The 15,039-nt window shown below is 45.9% G+C and overlaps 1 protein-coding gene and 1 long non-coding RNA gene across 2 annotated transcripts in view; both read left to right on the top strand.

The window, feature by feature from the left end:
• LOC105854064 overlaps positions 1-15,039 on the top strand; it is a 165,951-nt gene that overhangs the window by 103,969 nt on the left and 46,943 nt on the right. The gene's annotated exons all lie outside the window — the stretch shown is intronic.
• Positions 9,658-13,288, top strand: LOC101622131 (chromosome unknown open reading frame, human C11orf87). The gene is made up of 2 exons (XM_012729709.1): positions 9,658-9,855; positions 10,959-13,288. Exon 2 carries the CDS (start codon positions 11,222-11,224, stop codon positions 11,822-11,824), a length of 603 nt encoding a protein of 200 aa, XP_012585163.1. The 5' UTR covers positions 9,658-9,855; positions 10,959-11,221; the 3' UTR covers positions 11,825-13,288.

Raw genomic sequence — 15,039 nt, 5'->3', positions numbered from 1 at the left:
AGATAACCCTGGTTTTTCATATGAGAGACTGGAAATCCCAGAATGTTTGAGAACATGTAACATAAAATGTGCGTTTTCAAAAGTGAAAACCGGCTTCCAGGAACAGTATATAACTGACCTCATTTGCATATTCATTTAGACAGTGGAAAATGCCTCAGCTTACTCATTCAAAAATATGTCAGTGACCTACTGTCCAGTAAACAGAAAGGAGTCACAGTTTTCTCAGGAGCAGATGCACGCAGACCACCACGCTGCCAGGGTGCCTGCTTTGCTTTCTGTTTCTGAAGAACAGTTACTTGGACAATGTCTGTTTAAAACCCAGCTTTGGTCTTTCAGTTCCACTCTAAGAATTCAGTAGAAGGAGACTTGGGGCTAAGCCAAGATTCAGCCATGAAGTGTTCTTCTGCCCTCTTTCTAAATAACAGGGTTGCTTATCAGGGTGTTGCTAGATTTCAGAGTAAATTATGTTTTGTGGTCTACGGATCGTTCGCAGGCACTCAGGCGCATGCCAAGGAAGAGCACGACACAGAAAGGTGACGCTCTGTTCCTCAGAGATCAGGAACCTGGTTTCCACAAGTCTCTTTATATCTAGGGCAGAACTCTCAGTGTTAACAGAAGTCAGCTCTCTGTGGTGCGTTAGATACCAACAAAACAGACATTCTGGGCACCCGGGCCACGCGTCTGTTTCTGCACGCCTGGGTCTGTCTGTGGAGCCCGAAGGCGGGCAGCCCTGACATGCTGACCCGTACTCCCTGGATGGGAGAAGCTGCTTCTCACTAAATTGTTCAGGCTGAGCCTTATCTGGAAGCTCCCCTCCACGTTCATGGAGAGACATATACAAGTACCTCCACCAGAATAGTGATGCTTGAAAAAAACCTCCCCAGAGCAGATGGACCTGGCTCTGCACCTTTTCGGGCAGCAGGAGTGATGTTGCTCATCCCGGTGAGCACCAGGCCCCCATCCGTAGCTTCCTCGCCTCGGACCCTTGTGGCAGCAGCGTTTGGGAGACAGGCATGGTAGAAAGCGCTTCTGATGTACTCCAGGGCCCTGCTCGTGGGAGCTGGGCCCCTGCCTGCAGACTCCCCCGGGCCCTTCTCGTCAGCATCATGGCCCTCACAGAACGGTAAACCAGAGGACCTGGGGAGGTAGAACTCACCCCCCTCTGCTCAGGTGTCTGTGCACAACGTCTGGGGGCTGGAAACTTCTAACGGATGAGAATATGTGTGGGGCTCCAGGGGTGGTGTGTCTGTTCAGACAGTGCAGAGGTGACCCCAGCATGCCAGCTGCCTCCTAGGGCCTTGCGACCCAGGAGGGAGCCACCATGTGGCTAGTGCCAGGAATGGGACAAGTGTTTGAGTAGAGGTGTGTGCAGGTCTTGGGGCCACTGGGTCCCGCGTCTGTCACTACTGAAGAGGTAACTGCAGGTCTGGAAAGGACTCTACCTGCTTCAGTTCTGCTTGGGTTTTGCGTCTAGAGAATTAATTCCGAGATGACACTGGAGAACTTAATGGCAACTTGCTATTGTTAGCAAAGAATGACAGATGTGCAGATAATTTTGAATTATGTTAATGTTCTGAGAAACAAATGAGCTGCTGTTGACATAATACCTGATTTAAATAATGGATTACAGTGTATTAAGTTTCAATGCCCTTGATGAAAACCTCAAATCAGAGAGCAAGAGGGTTCCTGCGAGAGCCAAGCTGATGCCATCATCCTCCCCAGAGCTTGCTCCCCTCTCATCTAGAGGGGAGAAAAGGCACTTTCTTTGGGCTAATGGTCAAATTCTGAAGAATGAAAGATTTGCACTTAAAAGACTCCCCAAAGCAACTCAGTATGCCAGAAATGTGTCCTATTCAAATGCCTCAGATCTGGAGAAACCCAGACTCTGCAGTGGACACTGGAAGTGGTTTGAGGAGGAACATGCTTCTAATGGGATTCTGGAACATGCCAACCAAATGGCGAAAAGAACACAGTGCCTGGTGGTGATAACCCCTGGGCTGCTGAGCAGTACAGTTCTGAGCACCGTCCTGTCTGAAGAATCAGCATGAGAGGACACAGGCTTATGCATTCTGTGCAGCCAGCCTTTCATAGGCATGGTGGCAATGGTGATTATGGGGACTATGGAATTGGTTGTTACTCATTGGCATAATGGCATAGAAAGAAAGAAGATGACAGTCTCAACTCAATCTGCCATCAAATTATTCTCAGTGTGAAGCCCAGAGGACCTCTAATATAGTATTTAAAGATAGATTTTCTGTAGCCAGTGGGCAATTCCAGCTAAAAATCAAATCCCATTTGAATGTGAAAAAGGTAGTCTTAATTCTCATCCCTGGCAAGTGTCTTGTGTTAAAGTTGGCCTGGGTGGGAAGGGACGTGGCCCTGAGAACATGGGGATATTTGGACCGATGTCCTTAAGAATCTTGAATTTACGAATTCTTCTAAATCCCTAGGTCTGCAGAAATGGTTCAGTGTCCATTGATAAAGAATAGCAGATTCTTGTAGGTCAGAAAACGTGAGGGGGCAGACACCTCAAAAGAAGACTCTTGTCTTCTTTTAGTTTGGCCTTTTTCCCTTCCCAGGTTTGAGGACAATAACTAAGAGCAGAACTCAGCTTGAACTCTTGGGAAACATGCTTTGCCTGATCCAAGTAAAAAGGAATCCTTTACAAAAGAGCTGCAAGGCTCTGCTAATATGTCCCGGCAGAATTGGGGCAGATATACCTGAAAGTGGATTTTGAGGACACTAGCCCAGTGGGGTGGACTCCATTGCTGGACAGAGAGAATTTCTGAGTTGAGGGCATTCTCTCATGACATCAGCTTATTCTGGGGATGGACTTCTGTAATCAGTAGTCACACATGCTGGAATAGTTGGCTAGAAGCTTGGAAAATGATAGCTTGTAGCAAATGAGTTGACATTGCTCCCTTTCTCCTCAGGTGAGAGAATTCTTGGGTAAGTGGTAAACGTTTTTTTTTTTTTCCTTCTACCTTTTTCTCCTTCAGCGAAGCATGAGAAACAAGTTCTCCATTGTAAGTCAATCTGAACATCTTTTAGTTCCCACCAGTCAAAGAACTGGTGGGATAGATAGAACCAAAGTAAAAATTTCCTTTACCACTTTCCCTTATCCTTTGTTCTGACTAGAGAGAGATAAGAAATTAGCAATCTAGGGGAGGCTGATCAGGAAAAAGGAACAGAGAAGAGAAAGACAAGCTAGAGAAACAGAGGCCAAGTATTACTCCTTTCATGGCTCTGGGTGGTCAGTTTTAAATTAGTTGAAGCTAGGAAAAAGGAAAAAATGAATGATCAGTTTTTGAGTGTTTGTAAGTGCCTTAGGTGTGATACTATGTGTGCATTTTTTTTTCTGATTTAAAAGGATATACAATTTTTAACTAAAAGTGACAGAAAAGGTTATCATATCTATCAACTCTTCACTCAGCAGTAGAGAAAATATTTCCTGACCACATCTAAAGGCAAAGTGAAACAAACACGAATTCACTGGTTTCCATCAAATGTGCCTCTTCAACATACAAATTCTGTTACTTCATACTGGCCTCTGTCTTCCTCAGGGACACTCTGACGGCACTCCCCATATGTCTTGTTACAATAATTAAGGCGACTAGAGTTAGTAGCAACTAGAGAAAAGGTAACAGAGCTCGAAGATATCTAATCTGTCATGCTTTGTGGTTCATAACTCCCAAGCTATTTTTAAGCCATATTCACACTGCTTCATTGGCTTCACTTAGGTATCATTCATCAAATGATATGCAAACAATGAGAAAATGACTATCAGATTAAAGGTTGAAAACTGGGAACCACTTGATTTTTTTCCCGTGGAGCTGTGCATGCAATAATGTTTCTTCAAAAGGAAGAGACACAGCAGAATTGATGTGACCCACACAAGGTGGAGTAGGCACTTACACCTGCTGTGTTCCATCAGAACCTTCCAGATGAGCATAGTGCACCCACCAACAGATCAGTGACCCAAACCAGGTACTTTTTGCTGTGAACTTTTGTGTTATAAGAAGAAAAATCCAAAACCCAAAGCTGTATGCAAACCTAGCATTCCCATACTGCCTTTTCCCCCTTATTTATTCATTTTTCTACATGGACTTTCATTTAGCCTGGAAGGTAATCATCTTATCAGTTCTATTTATTCTTCTCAAACCCTCTTGATTGATCCCTGTGGCCTACTGGGTTTTTTGTTTTGTTTTGTTTTGTTTTTTATTTTTAATTTATTGCATATTGATTTGTTAGAAAATGCCTGATGCTCTCATTTCACATCAGAAAGTTAATTCTAACAACTCAGAGAAAGCAGTCATTGACATTCTCATAAAATTTGAGTAGGGCTCAAGATGCCCATCTGTTCTTTACACCATGGTTTCCTGCCTGTACACAGACAAGTTGTATGTCTAGGCAAGTCATTCTCACCCCAGGGTGCTTTGGTACTCCCATTCCCTGCTGCATTGGACAATATCTAGAGGTAGTGGAAATGTTTTTGTTGTCCTGACTAGTGAGGGGTTTCTGGCATCTAACAGGTCGGAGACCTGGGATGCCACTAAACATTTGTGTTGGTTTCCTCTCACAGTCTTCGCTAATAGCTCAAAGCAGCAGTCATTATTGTCTCAGGGTTTTGTGGAGTGCAGATTTGGATGGATACAGAGTACTTGCCCAGGTTCACTGCTTAGAGACTCACAGGGCTGAAATCTTGTCAGCCAAGTTGGGCAAGATTACACAGGAATTCTGGGCAAGAATCCACTTTTAAGCTCATTCAGTTTGGCACAATTCATTGCCTTGCAGTGGTGAGACTGAGACCCTCATTCCCATGCTGGTTGTCAGACGTTCTCAGCACCACGTTAATGTGCTCATGTTCCCCTCTCTCTTCTAACATATTGAATCCCCCTCATGCTTTAACTCTGCATTCTTTGAAACCTTTCTTGGAAAAATTTCACCAGGTTGGTTCAGGCCAGTCTGAATAATTTCCAGATCTGAAAATAACAGAGACCAGTCACATGTACAAAAATCTCTTCCTAGTTGTACCTAGATTAGTTTTTGGTTGAATAACCAGGGAATTTAATCTTAGAAGACTATTTTTAGGGATCTACTGACCAGAACAGTCTACAGTGTACTAGAAATTACATTGACCCCCATATGCCAGTGCTGCTGAGGCTGGGAAATCCTGTTGTAGGCATGGCTTTTTCTGCATGGTGGAAATATTTTCAGTTTCTCTTTCAGGCAAATTCACAGCCTGATACACTTGAAAGAAGCATATGCTGCTAGGTTTCTGACCAGGATCCAGAACTTGCATTTTCCAGGATCTATTGCTCATGCAGCTGTTAGGAATTAGTTGACACCTGCCAGCTGAGCTATCTTGACCCTTCTACCATAGCGCCACATCTACTGGCCAACCTAGTTGACATGAATGATACTTCATTAAAAATATTAGAGAAAGAGAGGACTGTTTCTGTTCCGTTCCTTTGGCCAAAAAATCATATTGTGACCCTGTGTTGCTAGAATGCAACTTTCTGCTGATGGAGACTTTTTTTCCACCACATTGAAGCTGAACACCTTGTACAGTTTGTGGCACTTACTGAAGATTTATCAAGTGAATGAGTTTTGTAGTCAAGGATCGTGTAGCCAGAGGAATCTTGCCTCTTTGCACCAGTACCCACACTGAAGTGGGTCTGAGGCTTGGTTGGAGATGCTTTGATGGTGAGGTATAAAGGAATGAAAGCACGTGTTTGTACCTGCAGCCTGTGTTTGCGGCTGGGCACCTAATGGTAGAGGCCACTCAGCATTTCTTAATCTCAGGGAAGCTACCGGCTTCAACTCCCTCATCAACAGTAGACCCCCTCTGTAACAGCCCTGATGGCTCTATTCTATCTGACCTTCCCAGAGGGTGTCATGGGAGCTATGAGCATGGAGTGGAAATCTCCAAAACGCTTTGCCAGCACCCTCTTTAAGAGTTTTCAAAATTCCTGGACTCCTTAGTATATTTTAATTTGACATCTAAACCCTTTAAATCGTGCATTGGTAGCTGCAAGGGATGCCATTTTTTTAACACATTCCACACCCTATATATATTTAAGTTATTTTGTCAAAGCTTCTGATAGATTTAGTTCTTTGAACTTGTATAATACTCCTTCCATACAACCTAGCAGGCAAATGCAGCTCAAACTGTCAATTCAAATAGACTGATCAGGCTTATTTTCTGTAGGAAAAAGGTTTGGGTTCATTTCTCAATTTAAATAAATTTAAATTAACTGGAAGACTTGTGCCCTTGTGACAACCATCACACTTCTAAATGTAATTCTAAGATAAATTAACACAGAGAGAGAGCAGACAAAAGGCATTTGTCCCGGATGCAATAAGATACCGCCCATCAGACCCCTGTGCTTTCCCGTCGTCCCCTGAGGAGTTCTACATCCTTGAGGCAGTCCTTGCCCGGGATGCCCGGTAGGAAGACTGGGGTTGGCGAGCATCAGTCTGTCCTTGTAGAGTAGGAGAAATGCAAGGAGAGGGGACAGTGTACATTTCAATGGGAGACACATACACTTGAGGAAGGTTACACATAGCACTTGAAGATTTGGGATATGAGTACTTGAAAGCTGCATATGGGGAATTTTTTTTCATGTTTCAGCTACTTACTAATCAGTGGAACCTCCCAAATAATACACCAACATGGTTCTGTGCATTGAGAGGGCAAGTATTCGTTGGCTAAGTGAAAAATTGTGTGGATGGCTTTAGGAAGACCTGTGTTTTAAGCAGCGCTCAAGTAAAGTACTTGGTTTAGAAGTCTGGCTGTTCCTATTTCAGTTTGCCATCATCTTCATTCTCTGAGTAGAACTCGTGTGGATCATCTTACACAAAGCAGCCTCTAGTGACACTGGCTCTGTTATACACTGTTACACTTAAGTGTTCAGTCCTTCAGTGAGGACTTACTGGTCTTCAGCTGAATGAGTTGGGCATGGTCTTGAACTACTCTGTGCTCTGGCTTCCTCGTATACTATATAGGTGCTCAGATCTTTGTTGGTCACATACGTGAATGAATAAATCATTTTAAATTATAGCAAAAAAATAATGCTATAGAGTAATACAGAGGATTCAAGCTAGTATTTGGAGAGTTCAGGACAGGCTGGCACATGAAAAATACTGTGACAGTAATAATAGTGCTTAGTGGTGGTGGTGTGGCATCAGTGTTTGTTGGGTTAAGGAGCCAGGTACCCATGAGGGTCTTCTAAGCCAGATGGAGATGAAACTTGAAAGGGACTTTTATATGTTGCTGGATATTCGGAAAGTGCTTCAGTCCAGAGACGCTTTCCTGTCACAGGGTAAGATTCTGGGAAACTCAGAAACCTCTTAGTCCTCTGCTCTTGCAAGTGTGGCTTGAGAAGTTTGGTGACAAGACAGGTGGCAGGTATTGTGAGCTGTTGTCCAGCTGCGCCCCCCCCCCCCCCACCAGTTGATGAGTTTAGCACATTCATTCTCTGGGGAAACACAGATTAGGAACCTAAAGCCTGATCTTCTTGAATGAGAAGAAGGAAAGTATGCAAAGCTTTTGACCTGGAGATTGACATCTTTAATCTACCTAAATCATGCACAGTCAAGTAACTTAGTCTCAGGAGTCATATCTAAGTGTTCTCCTGGACAAGATCATCTCTCTTCACAGGTTGTATGCAAGGGTGAGGATGCTTTAGTATTCCTGGTAGGCAGACACTCTTACTGTTTATCACAAAAGGATAAGAACAATGGCCACCTTATCATAGGTCTTTGAAGCTCTGTGTGCAAAAGGAATCTCATTACATACTCATGGTAGTCCCATTGTAACAAACTGTAGAGGTGTGTGTGTTCCTTGCTGGGAAAACCAGATAATTCATTCCTCCAAGTCTAGAAAACAGAACAGTGAGAGTTAATTCTAATTATGTAAAGAGTCTTTGCTTTACAAGGCAGTTTTTCTAAAGAGTCTCCTTAAATAGCTAGATCCCTTTTTAGAGTATTCAAAAATGGATTTGCTTTACAAAATGTTGATTAGTCTCAACTTTTCAGGAGCAAAGAGAGTGCCCCCAAATGGGGCGTAATCAGGTGTCAAATGGTGAAGTCTCATTTAGTGATTATAGTGATGATAAAGCTCACTGTTCTAGCCTCTGACCCACCCCCACCAAAGCTGCAATGTTCAGATGTGGCAGTTGACTCTTACAAGGCATCCCATACGCTCATTCCATGCTGGAGAGCTAAGCCAGCTTTGGGGTCTCACTCTGGAAGCCAACCACGTTGATTGAACTCCCAAACAATTATGAATCTTCAGCATTACTGAATTATTAGCTCAAAGAGGGATGTTTTTTAAACATTGAGACAATTTTGAAGGAGATGCTGATGACTTACTTAAATACATGAAAACAGCATTGCGGGGAGAGATGATGTCTTTCTCCATGTGTGTCATGGCAGGACAGGAATAGTCAGGATAGAACTTGATGGAAGCATGGAGTCAGAAGACGAGACCCCTAGTTTTAAACAGCCCTTTCTCCCCATAGCAGATCCTCTTTCTTGCAAAACCCTCCCAGGACTGGTGCAGAGCAGGAAACCGCAGCAACATAAACTGCATGTCTCAACTAGCGAGTATGTATTGGACAGGCACTGTGTTAGACTCAGAAGAATACAAGGCAGGGAGAGAAGAGAAAACTGCCCCTTTAAAAGACCCTGAATGTCCTCAAAGATCACCCATTGTCTTTAGTTGCTTTGGAAGCTGGCTTCTCCAGTTGAAAAATGAGAGGCTTTGTTTTGAAGCTAGCTACTGTGTGACCAGTGCACTGTTCATATTTCCCCAAGGATAGACCTGTGGTCTATCAGTCTTGGCCCAGATTTCGGCATGTTGCTGAGAAGCTTTCAGGAAGTTCTCTTCCATTCTGAGGAAGGAAAGGTTGTTGTTCACAGCATGGCAGACACCGAGCTCTTTAACTAGCAAAGGGGCCAGTGAAGGGGTTCTTGGTACAAGGGGCAGGTGGTCCTGGGAATTTTCATGGGACAGTTGATGGCTGCATTGCTCTGGGTGATTTCTGCCCCCACCCCTGCCCTGTATGTCCGTGTGTGCTCAGGACGGTCCAGGTTTTCTGCACAAAAGTGTTTCATATTCCAGGGAAGGTCTTGGCCTGGAAATGAGTGTATGAGGTAGAGTCATGAATCGGGTGGAGTGAAAATAAGTTGGAGATGCCTGTGGGGAGGCGAAAGTTAAATTCACGTTTAGGTTTGCATTCCAGCCAGCGCCACACTTGCCTTCAGAAATGCCCCACTGGCCTCCCTCACACGGGCAGTGTAGTTTCTGTTCCCAAACAGCCCAGAAAAACAGGATTGGGGAGGCAGCAGGGGTGCTCCTCGGCCTGGGAGAACATCCAGCCTGCGCCTGGACGGGGAATGCTTGCGCGGAGGGTAAAGATGAGGGACTTTGTGGACCAGGTTGAGGGTGAGGAATCCGGCAGCCAGAGAAGTGCAGCTTCAACCCTTTCAGGATATTGGCGTGCGGAAGGTGGGCGGCTCTCCGGGTGGGGGCGGGCTGATCCTCCTCGCCCCTGGGCTGCAGAAGTGCAGGGAGCGGGGAATGCTGGTGGCTGAGGCGCCTCTGCCGGGATTAGGTGTTGGGGTAAGAGGGTGGGGTGGGGGCCTGAGGGGTGGCTCGGAGCCCTGGCGGTGGCTGCCTGACGTCACCGGCCTCTCTGGCAATAGGCTGCGAGCTGAGCTCCCCGAAGCGGTGGCGGCGGCGCAGCGGCGGCTCGGTTAGGTCTCTGGCCCCTTCACTCCGCGCCTTCTGCAGCCGCCACTGCAGCCGCGCGGCGGGGCTCCCTCCCTGCAGCCAGCTGGCAGCCCCAGGTAAGGGACCGAGGGGTGCGGTGCTGCTAGAAGGTGGGGAGGCTGGGTGGATGGGTTTGGAGGACAGACCCCGAGGCCTGGGCAGGCACCCCCATCATAGTGTTGGCCCCCGCCCCTGACCCGGCCCCAGCTTGCGCACAGCCTCCCTGCTCCGCAGTGCAACAGTTTGCCACTGCCCCTAGGGAGCAGCAAGGGGGCTCTGTGCAAGCAGCTGGTCTGCCTGACTTCAGTCTGGAAGAGCCTCAGGGCCCTGGGTTGAATCTGAAAAGGCCAGAGAAAAGGTCCCTTCCCCAAACTTTGCAAGCAGGAACCCTCCCCTTTCTAATTTTGGTCCCTCTAGAAAGAAGCCTGGTATTGTAAAGTGGGAGGGGGCACAGCGAGATGGAGAGAAGAGGTCCTTTGTGGGCATGGGCGTTAGCTAAGAAAGGGTCTTCAACTGCTTTTTTTTTCTTAGTAGGGGTGAGGAGAGGTAACAGGGAAGAAGGCTGGAGAAAGGCTGGACTGCGAGCTTGGGTTCTGTGCGTCAGCAGCCGGCAGAGGCAGAGTGGGATGGGGTGCCTGGGGTGCCCCCATGGGAATGGGACCCAAGGGGGCTGATGTGGTCTGGGGAGAGAGAATCTGGAGGAGGAGGGAGGAAAGGGGAGGGCTGCATACTCTGAAGCCCCCTTGGATGCTGGGGTGGTTGCGAGGAAGGGTAAAATCCAGCAAAAACATCCATTGAGAGGGTGCAGGGAAGAGGGGAGTCAGCGCTCTGGGAGGAAGGGACTGTGTTCCTAGGCGGCTGCGTGTCTGTTGCAATTAGAAAGTTGTGGAAGGCATCTAGCAGCTGCCTTATCTGCTGAGTAATATGCAGCTCCTTAGTGCTAGCTCAGACCCCTTCGGGTGAGCAGCAGCAGCACTGCGAAGCCCGGAGGCTCCGGTGTGCGGCTGCAGTCAGCGGGCTGGGGTCCTCAGCTGCGGAGCAGACGGTAGACCCGGCAGCGCCCAGATGAGGCGATGTGCCCCCAGAGGAGAGCCGCTTTGCAGAGGCGGCTGATCCTTCAGGTCTTCCCCACTCCCCTGGGCAGCTGCCAGGATCCTAACGAAGCCTGTTCTCTTTGCAGCCTGGTGCCTTGGGAAAGGAAAAGGGCGCACGGACACGCGTTCCAGGCGGGTCTGGCGAGGATCTCCTGGGCACTGCCGATTCCCTTGGCTGGCTTGTTTGCCTGCAGTTTGCTCCCTCAGTGCTTTGCTCGCGAGCACATTCCCTCCCGCATCAGGGAGTAGTTTTGGGTGGCGTGGGCTCAGTCCTCTTCTTGGCTGGTGGGAACAACCGTGTGCCCAGAGAGGAAGTCTGGTGGGCCCAGCCCCTCCCAGCCCAGCGCCGATGAGTGCCAGGGCGCCCAAGGAGCTGGGGCTGGCTCTGCCGCCTTGTCTCCTCAACCGGACCTTTGCTTCCCCCAATGCCAGCGGCGGCAGCGGCGGCGGCGGCAACGTGAGCGCCCGTGGTGTGAGCACAGGCAGTGGTGGCACCTGCATCACGCAGGTGGGACAGCAGCTCTTCCAGTCCTTCTCCTCTACGCTGGTGCTGATTGTCCTTGTCACCCTCATCTTCTGCCTCATCGTGCTGTCCCTCTCCACCTTTCACATCCACAAACGTAGGATGAAGAAGCGGAAGATGCAGAGGGCTCAGGAGGAATATGAGCGAGATCACTGCAGCGGCAGCCACGGAGGCAGGGGGCTGCCGCGGGCAGGTGGTCAGGCCCCGACCCATGCAAAAGAAACCCGGCTGGAGAGGCAGCCCCGGGACTCTGCCTTCTTTGCCCCCTCCCATGCCTCCTCCTCCGCCTCCACATCTCCTGGCCTCCCATGCCAGGGTCCTAGTTCTCCTCCTCAGCCACCGGCCCCCAGCCCGCAAGGAGCACACGCAGCCTCTTCCTGTTCGGACACATCTGGCGAGGGTCTTTTGCAAACAGTGGTACTGTCTTGATTGTCCAGCCCTTCTCTTCTCCCATTTCTCCTTTTCAGCATCTTTGTCATCCTGGCTTTTTCCCTCCCACCCTTCTTGCCCCTGTCTCTGTCTGGCCTCTTTCCTCTTCCTTCTTTCCTTATCTGCCCTCTCTGTTTCTCCTCCGCCGAGGCACTGTGCGGTATTTGTAAATATTGGGCAAGGAAAGTCTCGGAAGAAGAAATAATGCTGACAATAATACTTTATTATTAATATTTATAGTAATTATTATAATACTACTAACACAATCCAAGCGCATGACAAATCACATAATTTCTCATTGTCAATGAAAGATGTGTCTTCCCTCTCCACCCTGCAACCCCTGGATAAGGAGGAGAAACTGCTTAAGCTACCAAATAATATAAGACATTGACCCCCTGGAGCAAAGGGAGTGAAGGGGGCCTAGTGTGTTGTACATAGCTGTCAAGTTAAGGTTTAGTTACCTTCCCTCCCCTTCCTTCCATTCCCCCCCCCCAACTTACACTTTTCCTTCAGCTTCCTCCCTTCTCCATTCCCACCCTCAGCTGGGCTCAGGCAATAGTATGTTATTTTTAAAAGTTTCCATTAGGTACCAGATCTAGAAGAGGCCTCAAGGACAGTCCCAGGGAAAAAAAAAATATGCATCTGACAGTGGCAGCTCTCTGGTCAGCTCTTTACTCATCCCTTGGTTAATCATTCTTTTTTTCCAGACTAAGCATTTTAATTTACTTTTAGAAATGTCCCTCGCTGGCCGAGCATCAGTAAATTGAAATATTTAAATGAATTTTAAAGAATCTAATTCTTTGTCTCACCCCTACTGGTGTATCTTTGCCTCCTGACATTTTCAGGATTCAGCGGATCCGGGAGCTGTCCATCTAGGTCAGGTGCTGAAATCACCTCTCTGAGCTGGTTACTTTCTCTGGTTGTGCAGGTGGAGGGGGGCTGTTTTGGAAAGTGACTATTCTAGATTTTTGTTGGTTTCTTCTTTTTCTACAATAGGGTTTGTGTGTACTATTGGTTTTCTTATTAAACATTGCATAAGTTACCTTTTTTTGTAAAAAAAAAAAAGTATTAGGTGATGTGCAGTACTGAAAATGCAGTATCTAACCAATCCAAGAATGTTCGTTTTATTTTTAGAACAAGTGCACCTTTATTATATACTTATTATATTGGTACCAAATACAGAAGCAAACTACAATTCTGTACTGTGTCCTCCAAACTGTATATTCTTATTCTTAATTTCTAGCTGTTGATATAATGGTAACACTGGATGGAGAATCCAGTGGTGTAGGCCTGGCTTCTGCTATTTCCAGAAGTGTTCTTTTGTACCTTCCTCTGTAGTAGACTGTTATAAAAAGATGACACATATGTTTCCCTTTTTCTTTTGCGAATACAGAAACAACAACAACAGAAACAAATAATGGATGTGCAGGAATGCCATCTATTAAAACCTGGTTAATATTTAAACAGTGCCTGTAGTCCTCCCTGCATGCAGTTACCACTTGGAAGCAGTGGTGTGTGTGCTTGCTTGTACTGTATGTGTTTGGAGGTGAGACTGGTGGGGATGTTGGGCAATTGGATGACAGGACATGCAAATTTCAAGAGAAGTTAAAATGTTTCAGGAGAAGTTAAAAAGGTTAGCAGCTTTTTTTTTTCCTGTTAGAAATGTGTGCCTGCATCTAAGATGCAGCAAAGAAGGAACTCTTTTGTATGTGTGTCACTGAATACATGAGGAAAAAATGAGTAAAAAGGAAAGTGAGAGAAGATCAAGTTTTTGTTCTCATAAAGCCAGACAAGAGCATCTGTGTTAGAAGTGGCGTCCACCTATGGCTACCTACCACTTTGTTTCCCGTGGATTGATGATAGAAGGGGCTAGACACATGTTACCACCTTAAATATATACAGTGGTATACTTTCTTGGAAACCAGTTTTTTGACAGCTATTCAAGTATCCAGAAAATGTATTAATAAGAATGCTCTAGAAAAAGTTCAACCAAAAGAGCCCTTACTAACCCGTAAGATGTAAGGTAACAGTGCCCATAAAGTGTATCCCTCTCCCAAATACCTAGTAGTTCCCCAATTTTATGTCTTGGTTCCAGACATAAGTGCTCCTATGTATAATATTACCTCTGGGGTTTTAGATCATGTATTAAATGGCCCAAGCTCAGTCTACATCTTTTATAAAAAAATTCAATAACAACATTAAGTTTGGTGACCCACTAGATACTCAAGTATTTTCCTGAAGCACAGAGAATCATCACTTAAGCATGTATATTGTAATATTAGCAAGATCAGGTATAATCTTTGGGTACAATACATTAAACAATGAAACAGATTTTCTCCAGTGCCTTAGTCACTTCCCAGTGATAGGTAAAAGAGTGCATTAACTCCCTCGGGCCACTAGGGAATCCTGTAGTGCATCAGAAATCTACATTGTACACCAGAAGACTAAGGCACTGTGCAGAAGAAAGTCCATTAGTTTTTGTAACTCACTCTCACCCTGCTGTAGCTTTATAATGCGGTATTACAGAATGGATTTCAGACTTGGAAATTTGAATAGATTTAGGAACTTAGACGGGATTCCTTATTTCCAATGAGCTCCACTAAGTGCATGGATATTACTTTCTTCCCCTTATTTGATGCACTTTTTACAGTGAATAGTTTCCCATTGATTAAAGCAATAAGATGTTCTGTTGTGAGTATTGGATGATGATTCTATTTCCTTGGTGCTGAAGCTACTCATATGTTCTTGCCTTATGGATCACAGTGCAGTCGAGGCATGCAATAATAATCCCCATCCAAGAAATGGCCTGTGCACTTTAGGGGATCATTAATGAAGTTGTCCTATACACTTCCTCCCCACAAAATAATAGAGCAAAAAGGGAAATAAAAACATTATGTATCTCATTTTAAAATAGATCTCAATATCTCTACACATGGACACACATCCATGCTATAATTTTATTGTGTATTTTTAAAATATATGACAATGTTTCAGTATTTTAAATTGTGCTCTGTGTAAAGGTAATGTCATTTGTGAGTCAAATTTATGCTGAGTTCAACATACACAGAACCCTAAGCTTCTGGTGGTGTCACTGGAGATTTCTCAAGGGAATTACATGAAATTGTAGGAATCTGGTCCCCTCAACAACTCACTGCAATAAGCACATATCCAAGCGATTTGCACAGACCCTCTTTAAAGTATTGCTTCTTACAGAG

Source organism: Condylura cristata, unplaced genomic scaffold (assembly GCF_000260355.1).
Source record: "Condylura cristata isolate star-nosed mole 26May11 unplaced genomic scaffold, ConCri1.0 scaffold00025, whole genome shotgun sequence".
NCBI lineage: Eukaryota > Metazoa > Chordata > Mammalia > Eulipotyphla > Talpidae > Condylura > Condylura cristata.
Note: the sequence above shows the minus strand (reverse complement) of the source record. Positions and strands in the feature narration are given on the sequence as shown.